The following is a 25,000-nucleotide window of genomic DNA, read 5'->3' as shown; positions in this document are numbered from 1 at the left end:
ACTGAAGCATCGCCAGGCTGTGGCGTTCTGGAGCGAGACAGGGGAAAGAAAAATGGAAACCAAAAAATACAAAGATGGTGGCGAGTCCATTTCTGTAGCATGATAAACTTGTAAATGTAAACAAAATTTATGACGATTATTCAATTTTCAATGCTGTAAAGCGAGCCTTATGTGTTTTTTCTTTATACTTTTGATTCAACCATTTAAAATTTGTTTATGTCCTGTTTTCATTTTAGTGATGTTTTGATTGGGATTATAAAATATGTTTTGTTAATAAAATAATCATCTTAATCTGACTGACTCACAGCACTGAGGACCAAACGGATGGGAACTGTGGCATGGGTCCTGTTCAGCAGTTTGAGAGCAAGGGATTTGGCTCCTCCAACTGGCAGGTCCCCAAAGTCCAAGCACGCAGACTTACCCAGTTCAACCTAATATGACAAAAAACATATTTCAGGTTGTTTATGTCATGCTGAGCCACAATAATATCAATTTTAATGTAATAATATATTTCATCTTGATTGTAATGATACACTTACCTCTATAGCAGGATTCTCAGCTATAGCCACAAGCACCACCCTTTTAGCAAATAATTTAGCTCTAGCAGCCATCTCTGGTTCTGCAGAGGCAGGCCAGGAGCACACACTGAGGACACACTGATAAACCCCGGGTTGAGGAGGAATGAACAGCACTTTCTGGTCCTCTGTAGTCTTGGGACCAATGATAGTCTTATTCTTCACAATAAGCCACTGGTAAGGCAAGGCATCCACCTGAAGAAATAAGATAATATAACACTATGACTGTTTAAAATCACCTGTTGTATTATTTATAGAGCATACATTACAATTAAATAAAATATGGTTGTTTTCTTCCTTAAATATTTTCAATTATGTAGTAAGTCTATAATTATATCATGAATTGGCTTACTTACCTTTTCCCCATCAATGGAGAGGCTAGTGAGGGTGATAGACACTTGTTGCCACCTTTCAGATGGGTTAAAGAGACTGAGAGATGTTTGAGAGGCAATGCCCACACAACAGGCATTAGGAAACCGAAGCTCTTCTGGAACCACCACTTGACCTGGAAAACAAAGAAGCACCCATACTCTATAAAGCAAATGAAGCATCTATTAAACTGTCCCAATTATGTTTACAAAATAGCACGATAGATTAAAAAAAATTAGATTATATATTATACTATGTTATATTATATTATATTTGTTATATTTATTATATTATACATACATACACACCACACACACACACACAGTATGGGAAATCAAGGTAAGCAGATTATCAAAATATAATGAATTCAGTTTATAATTGGAAAAAAAGCTGAAAAAGGAGCTAATTAAACATAAGAATGGAAACTAATTGAGTGTATGTATGATCGCCTGAAACTTAAACCAGAACTAATACATTCAAAAAGACATATTTTAGCACATTTGTTGTATTGACATATACCGAATTTAGTAACAGAATACCACTGAGAGATTGAGACATTATTTTTTTGTCAATATTATGCAGTCCATTCTTGAGAATTCATGAGAAAAACAAAAAATTAAAATTAAACAGAAGACATGTTATCACATACCTCTAAGATCCTCAAGGCCTCCAACCAAAGGCTCAGTCCCAAACTGCCCGTACGGCTTCCCCATCAATCCCAAATCTTGCTGACTCTGGAGAGGTCTTAACAAATGCTCTCCTCCCGCTGCTCCAGAAAGTCCCAGAGGAGCAGGAACCGAATGGCCCGGCCTCACAGTTAGATCACTGTTGGGAATCCCTGAAGGAGGAACACCGTACAAGTCGTTTCCTGTCTTCAAATGATAAACACTGGGATGCAGAGCCGCCTCAGGCCCCAAGTACCGCTGAGGTAGTTGTGACATAAAAAGGGAGCGACCAGTGAGCAATGACTGCAGATCCCCTTGTGATGGGAGGTCTACCAGACCAGAACACTGTGGTTTAAAGCTTGGAATAGGTACATAGTTGGACCCATACATAGATGATGAGATAGAACAAGGTGGCCCCCACGGTTGCGAGGAGCCCTGATGTACTGCAGTGCAGCTAGAATGCTGAAGGTTCAAATTACTACAGTAGCCAGAGTCGACTTTCGTGAGCTGCCTTACGCTGGAGTCAGTGAGGAGTTTCTGATTCCCAGCTTTATCCTCTACACTGCACTGATAGTTGCATTCACTCTGAGTCCGACTGCAACCAAGAACAGAGCCACTACGGGAGCCACAAGGACTTTTAGAGATCTGAGGGGGGAGTGGATCCAGGCTCTTTGAATGTGGTTGTGCTTGGTCCAGATTTTTGGCCAAACCCAGGTTATCCATGCTCGACTGGAGATCAGGTTCTACAGGAGGGGTGGGGCTGAATCGGATGATGGTCGTACTCAATGACATCGTGCGGTCATTCTGAGAGAAAGAAAAAATTTACAAAATGATTCAATTATATCTGGTGTATACACGATAAGCTTAAAAAATGTTTTAATCAAAATGTAGTTGGGGTAATACCTTATCATTTTCATATTTTTGTTTCTCTGGTGAGGGTATCAAAGTGGCATCGTTTATTGAAATGTAGGTGAGCCTGCTGATGCCAGGGCTGGAGCAGATGGACTGAGGTGAGTAGTCCGGACGTTTGTCACAGTGCCCTCCTCTGGATGATGATGGTGATGTCATACTGTAAATAAGCAAATGACTAAAATCTAAGTAATTATTCCATATTTTAGACAGATAGAGGTCAAGAACGATAAAATACCTTTCAGCACTGGGGAATGAGATTTGACTTGGAGAGGAGTGTGTAAGAGGTGAGGTAGAAGGCCTGAAGTTGTAGTGAGTTTCATCTGCTAATGGCTCTTGGCTTTTAAATTTATCTGAAGGAAGAAAAAAATATAAAAATAGAAAAAATTATAATTTTGTTTATTAAAATTTTAAATAATCCACAAGAGAAGATAATTTCCTTTCGAGTATTTATCATACTGACCTGATGTGGAGCTTTCAGAGCTTGGACAGGTAAAGCCAACATGTTTTTCTACATTTGAGTGAAGGGGGGCAGCCATAGCACTTCGAAGTGGGAGACAGCTTCTTGGCCCACCCGGCAGTTCCTGTTCTACACTTTTTGAATTCTGTACTGATGAAGCACCATTCATATTGGGCTGGCCTGTAGGAGCCTTTCTCCAACCTGATGCAGATCTGGGTACATCAGGAGAGCGAGCAGGAGAACATGCGGGGCTTTTTTGCTTGTTTTGTGGTTTTTCCACAGATAATCTGGGGATACTAGCTACTGCTTGTGCTACCATTTTGCCTCCATGGTCATTTAATTGTTTATCTTTAGTCGCTACATCTGTCACTTCTGTGTTTAGTGTGGAAGACTGTCCAGAGCTTATAGTATAGTATCTTGCTTGTGAGCTATAAGACGCACGAGGGCAAGAAACTGAGCTACGCTTTAAGTCACCATTTGTTGTTGTACTGGCTTTTGCAATGTCAGCGGTAGAGAGATTCATTTGAGCAATTGGGTCCCGCTGATCAGGTGAATCCTTCTGAGCAGTGAGAGAAGCGCTGATGTTGTCAGCCCAAGCAGTCAAGTCAAACGTGGTTTGTCCAAGAGAAGCTTCACTATAACCAGAGAGATCGCTCTTCTTTAGATATTTGTCCATGTCAAAGGCACTTTTCTGCAGTGTCTCCATCATAATGCTCTGCTCCTCGACAGGGAGAGTCTATACCACAGAAGATATTTGGTTAAAAAATTTTAATATTTGAGTTAGTCACATCAGTACTATTATTTGGTTGATTTCATTAGACAGAATCAATAACATTGTGGATCCATAAAGTAAATGCCTTCAGGATGAATTGTAAATGTAAAATATACAAGTACTGAAAAACAGGATTAATAACAGTATATACACCATTTTATATACAATTTTTCAGTATTTGATGTAAAAGTATATGAATATACATTTGCTAAAACAGTATAAAAGGTAATTTGTAACATGTATGGTCTGCATTTTAATTGCTGTGGGCCCCATTTTTAAGCCAAGGACAGCTTGAGGGATGTCCCATTTACAAAATATACTTGCTAAATTATGCTTTATATTCTTACTGTATATTTTGTATTAAATTGGCAATAATCATTTGTAATAAAAGAGGTAACTGAAAAGTTCAAGGCACACTTTCGAGTGCAGCTTGATAGGCAGGCTTGTACTATTATAACCAAATAAAAGCTAACAAAGTGGAACGCTTACACTCACATGTTCCTCTGATTTTGAATGTTGAGCCGTGTTTGTCCCAGCAGGTTTGGCTTCAGGCCGGTTTTTGCCCCTCTTAGACAGCTCCATGATCATAGCAGCTAACTGAGAGGGGTCTGTGCTGATGGAGGCATCTGCAATGGCTGAGGCTATAGTACTGATACTGAGCATCAGGTTACTACTGTTACTGTCAGGGGAAAGACAGCTTTGATTTCCCAGATTAGAGTCCAAGTCCTCACTGTGGTTGGAAGTAACAGCAAGTATTTCCTATGGGAGATAAATAATGCACAAATTACAAAATACTCAAAAGACACAATTTTTTAAGCTACAATTTAGAGCAATCTGTGAAACAAAACTGCTGTACCCGTTGCCTGCAAGTTTCTGATTCGACTGTCTCTTTTGGAGCTTCTATGGTTTTATCCAGGTCTTCTGCCAATTTAATATATTATACATTAGAAAATTCTGATAAACATAATTATAAGATAGCTGTAATAAATCATCAAGACAAACCTGGGTTGAGGGTTTTGTCTGCCTCAAGATCAATTGTTCCATTATGATGAGTGGTGTGTGACATCTCTGAAGGAGGAATCAGTGCAAATGGTTCCCTCTTTTCTGGCGAAGTGATGACGTAGCCAAAAGAGGGCTAAAGAGGAAAGAAAAAGGGACTTTCATACAAGCACCATACAGGCAACACTGGGCTTAAATGAGTTTTAAACAATCAAGAATGAAACTAATAGTACTACTAGCTCAAAAATTCAAGTTGGCATGAAAGACAACTGGTAGGGATGCAACAATAACTGAATGAAATATTTTGATATCGTATTGTCAGAAGTCTCACAATAATATCATGGGCCATCACAATATCTAATTTCAAGACTGTTTAAATTAATTGTTTTGGTGTAGCAATAGCTACAAAAAACAGGGAACTATATATTCCATGATCCTTTGCTCCGTTTTAGTGTCGCCCACATGAAGAAATAATAATTATTAAGCATTTTTTAAATCTTTTAAATTCAATTATTTGAATTACGGCATAACCAAAAGCTTGTTAAGGCATTTTAAAAACAAAAAGTAGCATATTCACAATTTTGTTTGGCTCCAGTCCACAAAATATCACAATAAATATCTTATTGTGAGATGCATATTGTGAAAATATTGTACCAAGAGATTTCCATATTGTTACATCCCTTATAACTGCTCAGACTGAAAATAACACTGCACCATTAAAAACAAAATACTGACCCGTTTAATTTCATCCACACTTTCTCTTTGGCCCAAACGTCCCAGGGCTTCGGAGCGTTGTCCAAAGAACTGACCCAAAGACAGGCGGAGGTAGCTCTGATCGGCCTGAGAGAAGTCTGACACCTGGGAGGCCCTCATGAGGACGTAGCTGCTGCTGGGAAGCTTCCACGAGGAGTCACTCAGAAAGGTGGTGTTAGCCGGAGCAGGATCAATCTTCTCCTCCTTTGAACGTCACAAAAAAAATTCAAGAATAGAAAGAAATAGTATTGAATAAAATCCTACTGATTACCTTTAAGTCCCAACTGTAGTATTGTAAATACCGCAATCTAATTTGATTGTATTTATTAGGCACTGGTTGTCTGTAATAACTACTCTTCTTCCCAGTTTCACTGACTAGGATAATAAATAGAGGGTATTTAGGACATTGTGGATTTACCTGCATGAATTGGTGCTCTTTCTCAAATTCCTCTTGGTCCTTGGCAATTTTTTCTAAAGCATCACCTGAAATAAAACATTTTGGTAAGTTTGCATGCATAAATACAGAAATGTGGTTCGCCACTTAAAACAGATACAAACCTGGAGCCACAAAAGATTCATTTTGAAACTCCTGAAAGTTTACTGGTGCCTGGTTGCCAACCTCCTTTTCAAAGGATGAGTAATAGGCAAGATCAGTGACCCACTGGCCTTGTTCATTTTGATACACCACACTATTGGCATTTTTGGCCCCTGAAAAGACAAAAATTTAAAATCAACTTATAGACCATTGTATACATAGATTAAAAATCTATCCAGCTCTTCATAGCCATCATTGCTATAAATAATTTCTATCAGGGGTATGCTATGCCCACACATGGCCAGTGCTTCAACAATACTGGGAATGAGATTACTAGGCCAAAAAAAAAAAAAAAAAAAAAAAAGGGGGGGGGGGGAGCCAAACATAACAAACCCTGCTGCAACTCCAGTTCCACATTTTCAGGACAGTTGGTCCAGCTGTCATCCGAATCGTCCTGATGCAGACTCTGGGTGAAGTACTTGGGCTCGAGGGAGGTGGAGAGGGGGATGTGCTCATCCTCACTGGCACTGTCTGGGGGCTCTGCTGTGGATGCATTACCACAGGGCCCTCCTCTTTGACCCAAAGACTGTCTGCACCCATCAGGCTCATCTATGCCCTCATCTGAGTCCTGGTCACTCTCAGGAAAGCCCACCTACACAGTGAAGATCCAATCACACAGTATATTGCATAATCGCAATCATGCATCATCATATTTTTTATAATATGAAGAAAGAGATTTTTTTTGTCATCAACATTCATCAACTCCGAATAGAAGTCATATTTTGGCAAACCTGGGATAAGTTAAAGCTCCCTGGGATCCCTTGCAGATTTGAGTCTTGAAACCCCCTGGATCCAGGTCCTCCAAAATAAAGAGAGTCCAAGAGATGCTCCACAGTAGGGCCACTATCGGTGTGTTCCATTGCATCCTAACAACAAAAACAGGTAGATTGTGGTATAAATCATTACGAATGCATTTCTTTTCAGTTGAAAAAGGACGCTACCTAAAGTTTAACTCACCAACGCCTCCTGTCGATCTACAGTCATGCTCCAGGTGACAGGAGCCACTCTCTGAGCAATCGTTGAGGCCCTGTCTGAAGAACAAGCCTCTCCTGTTCCTACAGGACCAACGCGATCACCCATCTGAAAATAACATCAACAACTCTCCAAAGGCTGCCAAAAAAGTTGTTTAAATCTAGTTGTCTTATTTTGGGTCTTACAAGCCCATGCAGATCACTCAGGTCACTGGCCTGATCTTCCCCCACGATGCCCAGCCCCCGGAATGCATCATATGTGGTTTGAACGGCAGCTGCTGGTAAAGGCATTGTTGAAACTCCTCCATCATTTCCACTTTCCTCACTGCCACTGCTGCCATCACCACCTCCACCATCCCCTAGTTAAAAGGAAACCATGAAACACATGTCATAAAATCTAACTTGTTCATTTTTCAAATACGGATTAAAATATCATGTGGTACCAGTAATAGGAGGATTAATGACTTGTCCTTCTGCTGATCTCCTGTGCTCAAGCCCAGACGCTGATGGATCTCCTCGACTGCTGGACTCATCATCATCCGAGCTACCACCTTCTAAACCAGGCCTAAAACTTGGATGGTGACTCTCTCCAACCTGTGCCAAAACAAAGTCTTTAATACAAGAGAAAAAAACAAAATCAAGAAAGCACATTTCTCTCTGTTGATTATACACAACACACATTCTTTTACTGTAATATCGCCATACATTTAATTTCCAATCAAAGGCTTATAGAGTCTAATATGATAATGTTTTGTGACATACAATCAATGGTGCTCATTTTTAATTTAACTTCACTGTTTGATTGAGATTCAAAAAAAGCCTGTGATCTGACCAGTTGTCGTGATGTGCTTGGCAACAGTCTTGTCCGGGTGTTGTCTTTCCTCCGGGCAGCCTCAAGTTCGTCTTCTGTGTCCTCATCACTGGCCGGACAGGAGTCCATCCCAGTCGCAGCCAGACGCACATCAGGCATCTGGAAATGATCCTAGAAAAATGTGATCAGATCTGGTCCCTTTGGCCATACCAGCTTGTCAAAGCCTGATCCCGTCAGATCTCAGAAGCTAAGCAAGGCCAGGCCTGGTCAGTACTTGGATGAGAGACTGGTGGGAAAACACGTGCCACAGTCGGCCGCCAGTCACAAAACCTGTCATTGTGTCCTTGGGCAAGACACTTCACCCATATTGTCTAGTATGAAAGTGGTGTGTGTGTGTGAGTGCTCCAGCGCAGCTGTGGCTACTATAGTAATTTGCCACCACCAAGTATGGAGTGAATGAATAATGCTTTATAAACAAGGAAGGATTGGATTGGAAATTATTATATACTTCACACATTCTTATAAAGCTCTTCATAGTGTTTGCCAATAAATATTACCTGTTGGTAGTCATCCAAGAACTGCTGTCTGTAATGATCAGGTTCAGTGGAACCTGGTTTTGACAACTCATCTCCGATATCAGGTGAATCCTATAAAAATAAATACATTTTGTGTTACTATAAATCATTACTTCTAAAATTTAAAATTTTACTAAAATACTTTTTGTACAATGAATCTTACAGTAGCAGGAATCTCTTGACCTTCCACTCTGCCTCTTTGCATGTCTGGAGGAACTAATTTATTGAAGTACTGATCCAGTTCATCCTCTGGCAAGTTGTTCAAATCAATGTCATCATCTAAGAAACAAGTCAAGAGTTATCCCAAATCCCAAATAACAAAGATTGTGTTTTATATTTTAAATTTTCGTATAAGCATCATGCACTCTCCCAAATAAAAAAAAAATAAAAAAAGACCTGTGAGATCGCTGTTCAAACTATCCACAGACATCAGCTTTTCATTTGCCAAAAAGCTTGAGTTGCTTCCACTGAAATGGTCACTGTCTACTCCCTCACTCTGCATCTTGTTCTCCTTCACTGCTGTATGTAAAGGCCCAATCTACAAATTCACAAACAAGACTTTAAAGCAAAATATGAAGTACTTTTTCTAGCAACTGTTACAACTTTGGATAAAAAAACAAACAAGGATAAAAATAGGATAAAAATAGCATACCTTTGCATCTGTACTACCTCTCCGTCCACTGTGTGTAAATGTAAGAAGCCCTGATGATAGATCTGCCAGAAATGATAAACTTAAGGGTTACACTAAACTAAGAGAAATGATAATAAATAATTATTTCACTGCAATCAGGTTAAATTGTATGTTTTTCGACAAAAACACTCATTTACCTGTTGCTAGCTCCGTGATCCGACCGTGAACTGAACCCATATCTGTAGGCAGAGGTCCCAAGAGGGAGGCCTGGTTCCTGGATGCGCTCTCATCCAAATTTATTTTTACCAACATGTCTGACATCCGATGGGCAGCAATGAAGTCATCAGCATTGTCCCTGAAAAAAAGAATGAAAACAAAATCAATATCATTATCAATATCCTAATCAAACTAACGTTTCATACATAAGATGCTGCTTCATTTACACCTACAGGTCATCTTTAAAATTAAGGGAGAATTTGGTCTGTTCGACAGATGAACGCGCACTGGCCTGGTCCAGCTCCTTGCCTTCCAGATATGAAGCCTCCACAAGATCTCGTCTAAAAACAAAGAACAGCATTCAGTGACATGAACTTGTGATATTTCTCTCTTTCATGCCCCCCTTCAGCGTCAACAAACCCTGCCTTTTAAATGGCAGCAAATTAGTAACATAAAAATCTAAAACCCATACCATATTTAATCTCACATCTGCAAAGAACAGCAGTAGGCCCCACCTGTTGTCAAAAGCAGGTCTAATTTTAGCGACAGTAGAAGCAGCCACTGGCAGTCCTGGGCCTGATCCGAGGGTCACATTTTCCAATGTGGCCCGACCACTGGTGCTGTCTAGGGACTTGTAGAGAAAACTAGGAAAAGCTTCATCTTCAAGCTTGTAAAAGTTGTCTGCCATAATTCCAATAATCAAGATGGGGACCAAATCTGGCTACACATCAACTCGGGTACAGACCATCTGTAAACAAAACGGAATATGAAAAGCTGAAAAATGTAGTGTATAAATCTTAAATTTAAATTAGCAAATTCTGTCACTGGTGTCTAAATGCTTATCAGTAGATGGATTAATAATTACACTGTTTATTTTATCACAGTTCTACAAGATGGCCCGCATTGCAGAAAACAATAAAGAAACTAAACCTTTACTACTACAGATCAATTAGATTAGCGTCGCTTTTATGTGCATGGTCATTGTAATTTATTTGTGCAACTCAGTTTAAATGAACAATAGTTTAAAACAATAAGGAGGCATCAAAGTAAAAATCTGAGCCCTTGAGTATGAATGATCCGCTACAACTTGCACAAATGATCCAATGGGGCTAAGTTGGCTAACTTCTGAAGCTAGCTACTTGCTAAAAACAAGTGGGTCTTCCAATTCACAGCACGCTCCCAATACTATTAGTTAACGAAATTGGTTTCAGAGATTTAAATCTAATTCCTGCCAGTACAAAAGCATAATCTTGTATTAAACCTGAGCAGACGGTCAGCCGAACAAATATATGAACACCGGTCTTTTGGTGGTTTGAAAAAGATTATATTAGACGTTAGATAAAAACTCACTCACATCACATCCCACTTTAGTCAACGGCGACAACTCTTCGTGACTCTTCTCACTTGCTTAGGTCACTTTTTAAAAGATTGTTACGTCCCCATGTTACGTTTTAGTTTCATTTTCTTCATTTCTTCATTCAAACGCCAAAACAACTCCAAAAGACAATCTTTGAATGCAAGAAGGTTCAGAAAACTAGTAGCGCCCAAGAACCACAGGAAGCCCGCCTCATGTTAATGGGGCGGAACTTTTGAAATCTAGAGCAATTTCATTGGATAGAAAAAACAAAGAGTTACTTATGATTGGGTAATGCCAGTGCCAATTAAACCTAGGCCACAAATAGAACAGATACTGAAATATTCAATATTGTATCAAACTGGATATTTTCTGAATTAATCAGTGTAGTAGTTTTTGCAAGCACAGGTAACCTGGGCATGCATCTGAGTCTGCTTTTCAATAATACATGTACAATTTGAGAGTGTGTAGTCCAGCAGCTGCAAGACTGGATCAGTTGGCAGACAGCTGTCCTCTGCAACACACTGAGAACTACATTCCTGTTTTTGAGTCATCTGACAATAAATAAATTAAATATTTGTGTATCCAAGATATAGACAAAATAGACATTTGTGAGTGCAATTATTGTTGGTCAAATTGCAATAAATAAATGAATGAATAAATACACTTATTTAGGGGCAGAACCACAGAGGATAAGTTATTAAAAGTTCCCATGTAAGAAGCATGCAATAATGAATCAGTGCCTTTTTATTCATTCTGAAGGCAAAATTTTCAGAGAAGAAAATGTGATTAAAAATCTCAGGGCATATAAAATGTGTTACCTTCATTAACATCCACAATTGCAGAGTGGTTGTATTGTTTAAAATATGAATATGAATAACACTTTACCAAACATTAATCAACCTACTTGTAATTTTTAACATACAAAAATTGTGAAGGTTTTTATTTGAAGCACTTTCAAAATGCATTTACAGTCCTTCGGCCTCTGGCAGAGGTAGCAGGGCCCTAGACGGACGTCTGTAGATCTGCACCTGCGGCTGCGGTGGAGGCTGGATGGGCTCAGCTTCACAGTTCTCTATGAGAGAGGAAGGAGGCAGAAGGTGCCCATACCTGCTCCCAACTCTGGGAGTATCCAGAGCAGGAAAGAAATACCTAAAGCACAAGATGGAAACAAGCACGGGACAAGGAGGGGATACAACACAAATATGGAACACAGAAACAAAGATAAGGAAGTGGAAAATACATTGGAATGAAGAAGTTAAAAATGATAAGTGCACCAAAATAAAAAGGAGAACTCAAAAGGCAGGCAGATGATGCTGATATTGAGGGCATTTAGTAATAGGTGGATTGGTGATATATCTTTGCAGATGTCAACTGCCGCAGGGGAGGGGCAAAGGCAGATCTCTTGACAGTCCTGCATGCAACAAGCAGTACACACATTAATAATTTAAACATTAGCAGGCTTTTAGAAATTCTAAATTTTTCAAATTTTTGCAGCCAATTTAAGTTACCATTTACAATAGATTTTCAGTATTAAAAGAAAAGCAATGTCAGTATCATTCTTAGGAAAAATTATAGTTATAAAGTTATATGCTGTTATTTTTCAGTTCTCTGGAAGCAAACATGTGTTGTGCTGTTACAAATATGCCTACAAATAAGTGCGTTTGGATTTATGATCTGCAATTTTTTGAAGTACTATCATTTCTTCTGCAAAAATATCCTGTCTTATCCTACATAAAAACTGCTAACCTTATAGGTTAGGTCTGCAGGAACACAGACTTTTTCTGAAATGTGATTATTGTATTAGTCAGTTTTTATATTTTTCTCAAATCATTCAGCCATCAATACATTGTGTAATGGCTTATTCATTAACTATTTAATTAATTCAATTAATTAAGATTAATTAAGTCAATGATAAGAGCATAAAAGCATTCTATTATTAGTTACTAACAAAGGATTAATGAAATCATTCAGAGCAAAGAGATTGGCAAAAATGATTCGTATGTGAAGGGGGCTCAAATCGCAGTTTATCAATATTGTTTTGTTGTTACCATATTTATTTATAACACTTTGTATATTAAAAAAACGCAGTAACAATCATATTCAATTACATACCATATATTTATTTGAGTTTTTTATACAAAAAAAATGTACTAAGACAAAATCATTATAAACTTTGATCCCTGTGCCTACCCATTGGACAATTACAATTTATTATCTTCCTAGACCTGGATGTGGCTAGCCTGTAAGCTAACACCAAGCTCTTTGCACATCAAGCACCTGGGTAAGTCTCAATGCTTGTGAGGCACAGTTAAGTTGTCAGTTCTGTCTTGGAGCAGGCAGGGTGAGTGGCGTTAGACACACCACACCACCTACCTTCCAGCAGACATGCCATTGATGGCACTTTGAGACTGGAGAGAGGAGCCCATCATAGTGCTCATGGCTGTGAGCTGACTAGAAGATCCAGTCAGAGGACTCCCATCACCTTTCAGGATCCCCGTGCACTTCCAATTGTCCATGTAGTTGGCTGCAAAGAATTATGATTTGGGTTCAATCAGAACATATGCGCAAGCATTATACACCTTGATACAGCAAGCTTTAAAGTGGCAAAAGCTCCCAAGAGACTGAACCCTTTGCCTGGATAGCAAAGACTTAATGACTAATTTATAACAATCAAAGCAGCGACATGCAGTGAGGTTTACAGCTGGTGAGGTAAGTGTAACAGGCTCAAATATTGTTAATGACCACTTAGTTTCACTTTTTAGTTGCCTAGATTTCCTTTTCAAATAAATTTGGGTGCCAACAAAAACAATGAGCATTAATGCATTTTTTTTTTGTTAAAAAAAGAAGAAAGATCAGTTTTGCCATGGAATGCCCTTTTATTAATCAATTTGCAGCTTCAATCTTCGCATTACAAAAATGTGAAGTATTAGGCAATACAATGTCCTTAAAAAAACTATATTCCCCTGTCCTCCTTGGGGTCTTGTAATATAATAAAACACTAATTGCTCCAGGACCTGGCCGGGGTTAAATTGAACCCTTTTTTTCAACATAGCAATTGCTCAACCAAATACTTCAATTAGACTGCAATCAGATAGCTTAACAAATTTGTTCGGCCTCAGTTCACACTGCACATAAAAGAGAGCAGTAAAGCCTCACCTTTCCATAGTCGCACACACCCATCATCCCCAGAGGAAGCCAATAAAGTGCTGGTGATGTTCCAGCTTACTCTCCACACCTGGGAGTTGTGGTTATCAAACTGAGCCACAATCTGCACCTCAAATTTAGTTGGTCCTGAAGATGTGCTCTCTTTCCTATCAAGAAATATTGTCTTATTATTTGTGCATTTATGTTAATTATATTCACAGAAGGAACCAAACCTCAAAGGCACCAGCTTAAATATTCTGACATCTTTGGTCGCAATGGCGAGAACATGAAAAGACCTTCCCAAGTTTGGAGCAAAAGCAATATCATGAACGGCATCTGTGACTGTCATTAGAGTTTCTGCCTTGGCATATTTCCTGTAAATAACAAACAAATAAAAAACACAAAGCAACAATCCAAGTTGAAGGAATTAGTATATGTGCCTCACCTTGTATTTTCATTGTATTCATAGATTTGGACTTTTCCACCATATGCTACATTGCTGTCATCACTTCCGACAGCAAACATTGGAGGATGGGCTCGCGAGCTGCAAAGAAGAAAACAATATAAGACCAGGTCAGCATAACTACTTACGCTTAACTACAGTTTTTTCATCAAGTGTGTTTACCTGGAGGGGTTCCAAGAGATGCAGCTGCAGCTCAGCTTGCAGGAGATCTCATGCTGCAGGGACCACTGACTCAAGTTCATGACATCAGGGGCTTCATAGATCCTCACCCACACCATCAGCAGAACACGTAGTTAGCATCAAACCCATGTGTTTAGGAGCAAATTTCACATCTGTCACAGATGTTCGACTGTCTACCAATGTGGTTCTCTTTATCTAAAATGATAGGAAAAAAACATGATCAAAAGGTGTGCATTTTGAAGTTGTTTTGTACATTCCATTGTACATTCCATTGTTTAAAAACAATGGAATGTAATTTTCATATAAAATAAATAAAAGTAGTTTGTCTAAGAAACAGAAGTTGCACGTTCTCCCCATGTCTGGGAATGACAGACTGGCTTCCTTAAGCTTCAAGTTCTGGTTAACTTAATTAACTAACTATTTAGAAACGGCGCAACTTTGACCCATTGAAGTAATTTGATTAAATATTTATACCTGCTTAAAAACAATCTAATTTCAGTTATGGTATTGATTAGTGTCAGGGCAACCCTAACCCCTTGAAACCTTAAATGTATATGACTTCTCTTTGCGCTGCACATAAAAATTCAGAATACTAATACTAATTCAGAAATGGTAATTTATTTGTTGTTGCTAGATTGCTGAAATTTGTATTATATTATATTGTATTTCATAAGGAATGCCCAAAAGAAAAATATTGCTGTGGACATATTTTTTTAAATAATGACAGAACAGAAAAAGTCAACACACCCAGTGGCTCTGTCCTCTCTGTTTGTCATTGGATTCTCCCACAATCTCTTCCCAAACGGCAGCCGTCCTGTCAAATGAGCATGAAGCCAAAACTTGTCCAAACTCTGGATGTGCCCACGTCACTCTCCACACCGAACCACTGTGCGTCTGTTTGGACAGTCCATGCAAGCGTCACAGATGGTGAATAAATATGTATTATGATATATATTCACATCATATTACTTATATACAACACTAACATAAAGGTGGTATACCTTCCAGCTTGCTGTGCAGTGCCATTCTCCGTTTTCACTTTTATCCCACACCTAACAGACGTAGGAAAGAACAGCAATGAAAACTCATCACTTGACTGTATTACTAGCATCTCTTTCAGATCACATGGCTTGACACATTTCTTACTACTGGGAAATACTTAATATCAGGATATGGAGATAATCTTTTCTTCAAGTTAGCAAGGACAAAGACACATCGAAAGTCCAATTTGAAGTCACAGTACAAAAAACACACAAAAAAACAAAAACAAAATCACTGTTTTTATTAGTAATACTGATATCGGTCTCATGCTTTTGTTATGCTAACCAGCTAGCTCCTGCTAACAGCAACAGCAGCAATGGGGCTAACCTTGACACTTTGATCACTGGAGCACGTCGCCATCCTTCGGCCGTGGAAGTCGTAAGAGACATCATGGATTAAATCCTTATGGTCCGCAGCAATGCTCTTGGCTACAAACATGATTTTATGTCCACAGTGCAGGAGTGGGGAGAGGCCTGTGGTGCTGGGCAGATGCTTGGCGGGTTCTCCTGTGCGGCATGCGTGCACTCCTGTAGATAGTCACACGGGGGCGCAGTGGTATAGGTTTTCAGCATGGTTTACAGGCGTTTAGAAAAGTCTTGAGCCTGATCCATGGTCTAGCCTCCAGTAGAAATCAGGTTCAACATTTACTTGACCAGCCAGTCTCTGAAGTGTGTGGCTCTGGCTGGTCAGGTAAGTTCCACATGTGAATTTACCTTGAGATATTTCTAATACAATCAAGCTTAATTCTGCCATAAGTCACGAGCTAAAATGGTATCCAAAACATGCAATTATTATTATGGTTATATCTTTTTGTGGCGGTTGGATAATTATTGATTTGCCAAAATATTGTCCTGATTTGTGATAGGGTGAATCTGACACGTGACAGTGGGCCCTCGTGTGTGCTGCGGTGAGCGGCAGAGCAGAGCAGACAGAGCAGACTGCCTCCCGCTGGGATCCCCGGGCTGTGCACACCAGACCATAGACCAGACTCACACTGTCAGTCTGTCTGCTGTACATGGCTCACGGAACGGACTAACTCACACAAAGCGCCTCTAAACACACACTTCCCCGGCGACTGTCAGCGGGCACAGTTGAAGACATCATGGAGCAGGAGTTTGAAGAGATCGACTCCTCCGGGGGATGGCATAACCTTTACAATGTAAGTCGGGACAGTGGGCCCCGTGTTTCTATGACGATAGGATGCTAACGGTCTTAGCCACCGGCAATTTTGATAGCTAACTGACAGCTATGGTGGTATTTCGCTGTTTTTTGCCTTTCATTTCACACATAAAACCATGAGATGTGTAACAGTGCATTTAAGTGTGACTGGATTGCGAAATCCACGACCTGTGCTCGTGTAGTAGTGACTGACTTCCGTAGCGAGAAAACGTGCAGACAGCGGTGCACTTTCTGATGAACTCGGTTAGCTAGCGCTAGCTGTTAATGCTGCCTGACGCTAACAGACGTCAGCCGCAGTTTCTGAGAACTCGTCAGGACTTCCTGAGAAAATCGCATGTGTCCTAACACCAGCTGTCTGACTGCCTCTGTGTGTCTGTTTATAACATATCTCTTCCTGTTAAACCATAGCTTTGATTCTGTTAAACAAGCTTGTGTATAGAAGCCCCGCGTGTATTCTCTGCACTTAAACTCAGAGTAAAACCCTTATCACTGTAGGCTTATGTGACAATAGAGGCTCATTCTGAGCACATACGTGAAATTTGTCTTTTGTGTACTTTTTGATTTTTACTACTCTAGTTGCAGATTACAGATGTCCCAAAGCTTGCCTATCACACAACAATTTGAATCATGAGTTTGAAATGCACTGTTGACTATGGCCCCATATTCACTGTGAATAAGTGTTTAGTTCTCACAGTCATTAATTTCTAAATACACTAGTAATTTGCAACAAAAAACATTTTAAATGATATCTGAAGGTGTAAATCTAAAACTGCCATATAAGTGGAGGGTTCGGTAAATTTACATGTAATCTGGGTTATGCCTAATATGATGTTTTTAGTATCATCTTTATCTCAGTAAATGATTTTAATGTACTCCCATTCATGATTTTATTTAGTTTAGTTTATTAGCTTTATGTGGCACTTAAGAAATAGACCCACTGCAACTTATTAAGAAAATACATACATCATTCACATAAGAAATGAACACATTTTGTACTTATTAGTACGTAGTTATTTTAAGTAAAAAAAAAAAAATATATATATATATATATATATATATATATATATATATATATATATATATATATATATATATATATATATATATATATATATGCATATATGCATGCATGCCACAGCACCACAACTATGCACAAACGATACTCTGTAAATCTTTTATCTTGTATGGTTTATTTCTCGTGGAGTAATCCAGTGCACAAACCACCACTCCAGACCAGACCTGGACATACTGTCAAATGTGGAATAGAACAGTGATAGCTACCACAGACTTGTAGTGACACTTTCTTAACTGTGTCCACAGGAGATCCGTAACCAAGCCAGCGAATATCCTTATAAAGTTGCAAAATTTCCAGTGAATCGTAATTTGAACCGCTACAGAGATGTGAGCCCATGTGAGTTCCATGATGAGTTGCACTGTAAATAAACTTAACTGTATGTTTCTGTAACTCTCTCTCACCCTGTGATCTGTCTAATGGCCTACAGATGACCACAGTCGAGTTAAACTTGAAAACTCTGAAAATGATTACATCAATGCAAGTTTGATCATGATGGAGGAAGCCCAAAGAGCTTACATTCTTTCTCAGGTATTGGTAGCTTTCTGTGTACAGCGCGATGATTTAGAGTTACACGTTAAATTTCCCAAAGTGTTTAACATTTTCCAAACATATTCATGTAATATATTGTGTTTCTCCAGGGTCCTTTGAGGAACACATGTGGTCATTTTTGGCTCATGATATGGGAGCAGTGTACCAAGGCTGTCATAATGCTCAACAGAATAATTGAAAAGGGAACAGTAAGTCTTTGTCTTTATTTTCAGTTTTTTTTACAATTAAATATAATCACATAAACAAATGTAATTTAGTTATTCTGTATTGCATACCTTTATAGAGTGACTATCCACTTAAAACATGCTCTGAAAGTTAAATTGCCATTAACCTATTAAGCTGGAGGTTAATCAGCTATGTGTGGCAACTAATGACCATTTTATTTAAATTCAATGTCTGAAACTTTTTTTTTTTTTTCATTAAGTCAAATATTAGGTTTTTTTTAAAATATCACACTTTTTTCTGATCTATGTTGTTTCCTTACCAGGACCATATCCAAGTTGTGTTTTGTTTCATTCACACTTGTTTAACACACAAACCCAACATAATAGTACAGAGGTAGTACAGAAAATGCTCCTCTATGCTTTTAAACTCCATGTACCTTTACAAGAGTACTTTGGATCATTTCAGCCCTGGAATTGCCAATCTGTTAAACAAAAAGTTAAACATAGCGGTTTAACTTGAAAATTATTACAAGGTGGAACAGAGCATTTTGAGCTTTGGAGATATAAACAAAGGATTACTCAGACATGTGAATGAAAAAAAAAAACACAACTCTGGGTATATTTTTGATGAGGCGGTAGCATTATAACATTCCTTAAAGCTCACAAGAATCAATTTTATGTAATATAGGATGCTTTAAAGAGTGTTTTTTGTTTTGTTTTGTACTGAAAATAAATCATGTTGTGGAGATTACTTATTACATAGTTGTTAGCCTCTGTTGTGATTTTAAACAACAGAGAAACGTATGCAAAATTCACTTAAGGAACTGAAACAGGCTTTGGTTTGGGGTGTGCTAACTGAAGTCTGAAACATATGGGCCATCTGCAAATTTGTTGTACTCCTTCTATTATTTACCCCACATTTAAAGTCCCACCGTGTAAGATTTTAGCCAAAAAATAAACTCAAATAAAAGCATTTGTTTCATTATAGATGTTTTTATTGCACTAAAATACCTCCAAATGTACATCCTTATGCTGCAAACTGTCACCTTCTTTAAGCTAATGCGTAACTTTTCTGATGAATGATCTAATTATTCTAATTTGATACCCACCTTTTACACAGCCATTCTCATTGAACTGGGAAGTCACCTGTACAGATTTAGATTTCTATTTTAGTTGGTTAGTTGGTCGTTTTTAGTTTTAAATGTTGTATGCGGTACAGTTGTACCAACACTCTTCTCTTTTATACAATGCCTTATACTTTTTTATATTAAAAAACCAACCTGTTGGACGTGAAAGGTAGTTGATCTGCTGTAAGACTAGAGTCTTGTTTTTAAGCTTGTTTTGATAAATATTTTGTAAATACTGATGCGTTTAAAGGTTACATCCGTTTTCACCTTAGTTTGTTGTTTTTTTTACAGGAAAAGTGTGCACAGTATTGGCCAACCCCAAAAGACCGAGAGATGCCTTTCTCTGACACGGGGTTTGTTGTCCACTTGATCTCCGAGGAGGTCCAAACCTGTTATACAATCCGAGTGTTGGAGCTGCAGAACACAAAGGTGAGCGCTCCCGTGAAGTCTTTGTAGTCTGCTTAGTGTTCGGTCAAGCCTAACACAAATATTTGTACCTAGTTTATAGCAATGTTGGGTAGCAAATGTGCTACACATGTTTAAAATAAACATTTTCAATGTCACCCAGTAGATTCATTTTAAATCAGAAAGATGGTAGGTATGGCTGGGCTGCAACTATTTGAAAGTGCTCACTGTAGAATTATTTTCTCACACGATAATCACACAAAAATCTCCCTCATTGTTTGACATAGACAGGAGAATCCAGGGAGATCTACCACTTTCACTATACTTCATGGCCTGACTTCGGTGTGCCAGAGTCTCCGGGTTCCTTCCTGGACTTCCTCTTCCGGGTCAGACAATCCGGGTCTCTGGGGCCTCAGCATGGGCCCTCTGTCGTGCACTGCAGCGCTGGGATTGGACGTTCGGGAACCTTCGCCTTGGTGGATACTTGTCTCGTCCTGGTAAGAGAAAGAGAAGGGTGGAGAATGGTTACTAAAGGGCAAATCTGGGGAGGTATTGCATAATTAAAGAGAGGGAGAGATTCATGTTTTGGCACGATTTTTTATATAGTGTGTGTAATGTTTGTCTGTTAAGGAGCGAAGTTGTGGCATGTTGAATATAAAAAGCTAGCAAAAAAAAGTAATAAGATAACTTGGTTTGCATTGACTTCTCTTTGTCTTTGCTTATTATATTGGGAAAATCATCACCAATAAGGTGTTTGATATTCTGAACAATTTGTATTAGACAATATAAAATTTTGCTTTTTTCATTTTCTATTATGCTATTCTTTTGATTTGTTAAAGAATATTTATTCATTCATCACGATTACTAAATTAAATAGCTTTAACAACAATATTCAGTGAACATAACCACTAAATTCATCCTCTGCTGTGACCCTATTTATTTCAGCTAAAGGCATCATTGTCAAACTGTTTTTAGTTGCCCTATTGAAGGGTGTGGTGTAAGAATGGGTCAGTTCCTCTCATACTGTTCTGAGAATCTGGTGGAAAAGGTCACTTAACACCAACAATTAAATCCCGTATGGTGTGGTTTGTTTTGGTGTGCATCAGATCAGATAAAACTATACATTGATTTTTTACCAGAATAGTTTTCTATCATCACATCCTCAATGAAAATGCTTAAAAGAAACATCCACATCATATCTCTCAAAGATACATTGGCCAATAGCTGTGTACTACACTTTAAGCAAATTTACTAATGTAAAAACTATTTGTAAGCTATTATGGTATCTTCAATTTGTGTCAGCATAAAGCATTCTAAAACTACAAGGTCAAGTGCTTGCATATGTCTTGTAAGAAAATGGGACTGATTTTAATAAATGCTACACCTTGGCTCACACCTTGCAAAAACAGTTTTGAGCGAAAACATTGACTTAAGGGTTTATCTTTGCCCTGCTGTATTGTAAGTAAGATTATGTGCTTCTAGATGGATAAGAGACAGGATCCCTCATCAGTGGACATTCAAAAGGTGCTGCTGGATATGAGAGAATACCGCATGGGCCTAATCCAGACTGCAGACCAGCTCCGGTTTTCCTACATGGCTGTCATTGAGGGAGCAAAAATTATTCTGCCAAACAGCTTCACACTGGTAAGTATCTCAGTCAGCCTTAGCATTTTAGTCCCCACATTGTTGTATAAAAGTTGTTGTATACCCCCTTCTGCCATAGCCCCATAGAGGCGGTTTTGCTACTGAAAAGAGGCTACTTGAGTAACATGGTGTCTAAAAGATCTATCACTCTATCTACACACACTCTCTCTCTCTCTCTCTCTCTCTCTCTCTCTCTCTCTCTCTCTCTCTCTCTCTCTCTCTCTCTCTCTCTCTCTCTCTCTCTCTCTCTCTCTCTCTCTCTCTCTCTCTCTCTCTCTCTCTCTCTCTCTCTCTCTCTCTCTCTCTCTCTCTCTCTCTCTCTCTCTCTCTCTCTCTCTCTCTCTCTCTCTCTCTTTCTTTTATATTATATATATATATATATATATATATATATATATATATATATATATATATATATTATATATATATTTTTTTTTTTTTTTTTTTACCCTATTTCTTATCAAACACTGACTTCTTCTTTTGATAATCAGCTGCATTCACATGGCAACAGCTGTTTCTGATGTATTATTTATCTTTTTCCAGTGCACCACACATCTGCAACTCCAAAGTCAATGTAATGAGATTTTGCAACATGTGTAGAGAGTGAAATTTCCTTATTATCCCTATTCTAAACCCTATTATCCCCAACCAATACCGCACCAAGCCTACACAGCCTGGAACCAAAAGCCTATGGAAAAGAGGCTTATGGCTGAGGCATTATTTGTAGAATTACATATGGGCAGTTTAGCCTTTTTGGTGAACAAGCTTCGCTCTAGGTTTTGTTAACACTGTGTTTTCCCCATAGAAACAAAAGCTGATTTCCACCAATGACTTGGAACCAGATTTGCCTCCTCCGCCTCCTCCACCCAGACCTCACCACACATTTAAAGACAGCAAGTCCAACGGCCAGCCTGGGACCTGTGTAGAGCCACAGACAAACCAGGGAGGTAGTGTCATTGAAGGAGAGCCAGCAAGTCAAGACAACAGCATAAGAGACAACTCTGGGCAGTAAGTAAAATGATAAACTCATGATGGGCTCTGTTCACCGGACATATTAAAAGCCATTTCAAAGGTTTTTTTTTTTTTTTTTTGGATGGTACATTTCGGAGCCTAAAGCAATCAAGAACACACAGGGTCACTGGTAAAGAATAGATCAAGAACCAGAATATGTCTGTTTACACACTTCTCACCTAAAAGTGGGTAGAGTTTACAATGTGCTGTAGGGATAACAAACTAAATAAAAATAAAAGAATACCTTCTACTAAAATAACAAAAATAAGTACTTTCATATATTTACATGGAGTTGTTGTAATGCAAATCTCAGTCTTGCAGTCCACCACAGCCTGTGAGGTTTAGCAGGGTAGACAATCTTAAGCAAATTGGGTATCTTAAGAAATTTATCTTAACCGCTACCATTATTACTTTTATGTGTATATACTGTCTTATTTTTATTTAGAATTGGCTGTTGAATATCGTGAACCATAATCATTATTTTGTCGTTTGTAGTCTACGAAAGCGTCAGCGAGAGGAGCGGATTGCAGGCACTGCACAGAAAATCCAGCAGATGAAACAGAGACTGACAGATTCGGAGAAGAATAAGGAGAGCTGGGCTTACTGGAGGCCCATCCTGTTGAATGTTGGGGCGGGTGCAGCTGTGGCCTTTGGTCTGCTGGTTTGCTGGATCTACTCCCAGTGAGACGCCTCTGTTACATAAAAGTGACTCTAACTTTGCACCTGTACCTTATATTTTGGTACATCTCTTCATAGATTTAGATGGTAATATGTGCGAGGGTATTTATTTCTTGAGGTCAAAATGCGGAAGCGCTAGATCAACTGAGTGTGTATATTTTTAATGTAAGATCTTAAAGAATAGTCAAATCTCAGGATCTTGGTGCCAGCACGACGATTTTGCTTTCTCCTCTTTTATGGTCACTGTCAATTTAACGTACTGTATGATAGAAAAGGCTTAAAGGCTAAGGTGCAGTACAGGTATTTTTGCATTTACCAGATGTGTGTCAGTCATCTGTGGACATGTTTTACATTTCAGAATTACACTTTGTTGACTGTCACAAAATTCAGTTACGGCATTTATTTAGCTTTTTGGAATGATTTTTTTTTTTTTTTAGAGCACCACTTCGTTCTTCCATTCAATGTTCAACATGGTGTCCCTTTATGGCCAGAGAAATATATTTTTGTGTGACTGGATACTTCATAGGGTACAGTCTCAGTTCATATTTCAATCTGCTGAGATGAAAACATTTTATTTTCTGTCATTTTGAGCACGTTATTGTCACAAAGTATCTCACTGTTTTTGTGTGTGTTTACCCACTGGCTGGGTTTGTTTGTGTGTATTAAGAGGTGATCCCACTCTTTGTTCTCAAAACCAAAGCAAGATGAGTTTTTTTGTTCATAGAGAAAATCTCACCTTGAGGAATGTATTTGCTGTTGAATCTTTAATACGACTTACACATGTATCGCAGTGTGAAACTAGTCGTTATTTTATTTACCCATTTTTGACACTTCACCCAGTTGGCTTTCATTCAACGGGGACCAAGAAAGAACAGCAAAACTAAGAAGTGTGCATCATTTTCTTGTTTGGAGAAGATTTTAATGTGCCTTTAAATTACATGAATGAAATGGCCATACCATTGAGTTAAAGGCATAGGCCAAGATGACACATTTCTAATATTAAAATGTGACTGCATTGGTACACCTGGCGAAATGAAGATTGTTGATATACACCAAATATATCTCTAATAAGCACTGAGTCTTGATTAGAGAAATACATTAACTACCTTTTTTCATATTAGGCTTCAACAAAAAATATATTTTAACCAAGTCATTCCAGTCATTTTGGGTTTCCACATCAAATTTTGAAGCAGTTTTATCGACTGCTCAGGTGAATTGAGAACTTAATGTGGTATAACATGGTGTTTTGAGAAATTATAAATAAAACCTTAAATCTTTTATAACCAAACCATGATTGTTCCTTTAGTTTGTGTAAGGTGTGTGCGGTTGTCTTTAGCTCAGCCAAATACTCACCTTTCTGTTGGTTTTCTATTTAAGTCATAATTCAATTTAATAGTTTAATCGATGCAGGCAGTCTGGACTCCTCCGAACTGATTTCTGGAATTGGTTCAATATTTCTTGAAGAGGCCTTGCTTAAGTTGTATTGACTCCTGCGCTAATTTAATTACATTTGTAGAACACATTAAGCTACAAGTAACAATAGCCCACACTATGAGACGAGTCTTTCTTGTTTACTACGTGGTAAGTGGAAATATTATGATTAGAATTCAATTATGCCTACAACATCTGACACGTTTATTCTGATACTGTAAAGGTTTCAGAAAGCCCATCCTTTTAAACTA

The 25,000-nt window shown here is 38.5% G+C and overlaps 3 protein-coding genes across 3 annotated transcripts; 1 reads left to right on the top strand and 2 right to left on the bottom strand.

Moving 5' to 3' along the window:
• Nucleotides 1-6: 6 nt before the first annotated feature.
• LOC110171423 (centrosomal protein of 192 kDa) lies at nt 7-10,877 on the bottom strand (the record flags this gene model as incomplete). Its single annotated transcript, XM_055165376.1, has 28 exons — nt 10,656-10,877; nt 9,817-10,049; nt 9,535-9,642; nt 9,283-9,440; nt 9,107-9,168; nt 8,851-8,992; nt 8,618-8,733; nt 8,437-8,526; nt 7,901-8,050; nt 7,512-7,662; nt 7,255-7,427; nt 7,055-7,177; nt 6,829-6,963; nt 6,431-6,689; nt 6,061-6,210; nt 5,921-5,985; nt 5,485-5,706; nt 4,753-4,885; nt 4,607-4,671; nt 4,246-4,509; nt 2,982-3,714; nt 2,757-2,871; nt 2,513-2,678; nt 1,594-2,413; nt 932-1,080; nt 540-770; nt 306-431; nt 7-27 (listed from the first exon to the last, which is right to left on the bottom strand). Coding segments are annotated over exons 2-28 (5,100 nt in total), but the record flags the coding sequence as incomplete, so codon positions are not given.
• Nucleotides 10,878-11,459: 582 nt separating this feature from the next.
• Nucleotides 11,460-16,029, bottom strand: seh1l (SEH1-like (S. cerevisiae)). Its single transcript, XM_020937405.2, is given in 10 exon segments — nt 11,460-11,807; nt 13,032-13,182; nt 13,815-13,969; nt 14,036-14,176; nt 14,248-14,346; nt 14,428-14,534; nt 14,536-14,640; nt 15,193-15,339; nt 15,447-15,497; nt 15,814-16,029. Coding segments are annotated over 10 exon segments (1,251 nt in total). The 5' UTR covers nt 15,925-16,029; the 3' UTR covers nt 11,460-11,623.
• Nucleotides 16,030-16,149: 120 nt separating this feature from the next.
• ptpn2a (protein tyrosine phosphatase non-receptor type 2a) lies at nt 16,150-24,606 on the top strand. Its single transcript, XM_020937193.2, has 10 exons — nt 16,150-16,176; nt 16,352-16,645; nt 17,986-18,076; nt 18,168-18,268; nt 18,379-18,477; nt 19,872-20,009; nt 20,273-20,482; nt 21,468-21,629; nt 22,435-22,637; nt 23,136-24,606. Exons 2-10 carry the CDS (start codon nt 16,589-16,591, stop codon nt 23,323-23,325), a joined length of 1,251 nt encoding a protein of 416 aa, XP_020792852.1. The 5' UTR covers nt 16,150-16,176; nt 16,352-16,588; the 3' UTR covers nt 23,326-24,606.
• Nucleotides 24,607-25,000: the final 394 nt, after the last annotated feature.

Source organism: Boleophthalmus pectinirostris, unplaced genomic scaffold, assembly GCF_026225935.1.
Source record: "Boleophthalmus pectinirostris isolate CB_2022bp ecotype Guang Dong unplaced genomic scaffold, ASM2622593v1 HiC_scaffold_71, whole genome shotgun sequence".
NCBI classification, from domain to species: Eukaryota; Metazoa; Chordata; class Actinopteri; order Gobiiformes; family Gobiidae; genus Boleophthalmus; species Boleophthalmus pectinirostris.
This window is presented reverse-complemented; position numbering and strand designations above follow the sequence as displayed.

Bases quoted from the DNA above. Each gene is read 5' to 3' on its own strand.
- ptpn2a (XM_020937193.2), top strand. From the start codon at position 16,589: ATGGAGCAGGAGTTTGAAGAGATCGACTCCTCCGGGGGATGGCATAAC. The intron at 16,646-17,985 runs GTAAGTCGGGAC...CTGTGTCCACAG, and splicing joins GATGGCATAACCTTTACAAT to GAGATCCGTAACCAAGCCAG. The intron at 18,077-18,167 runs GTGAGTTCCATG...AATGGCCTACAG, and splicing joins CTACAGAGATGTGAGCCCAT to ATGACCACAGTCGAGTTAAA.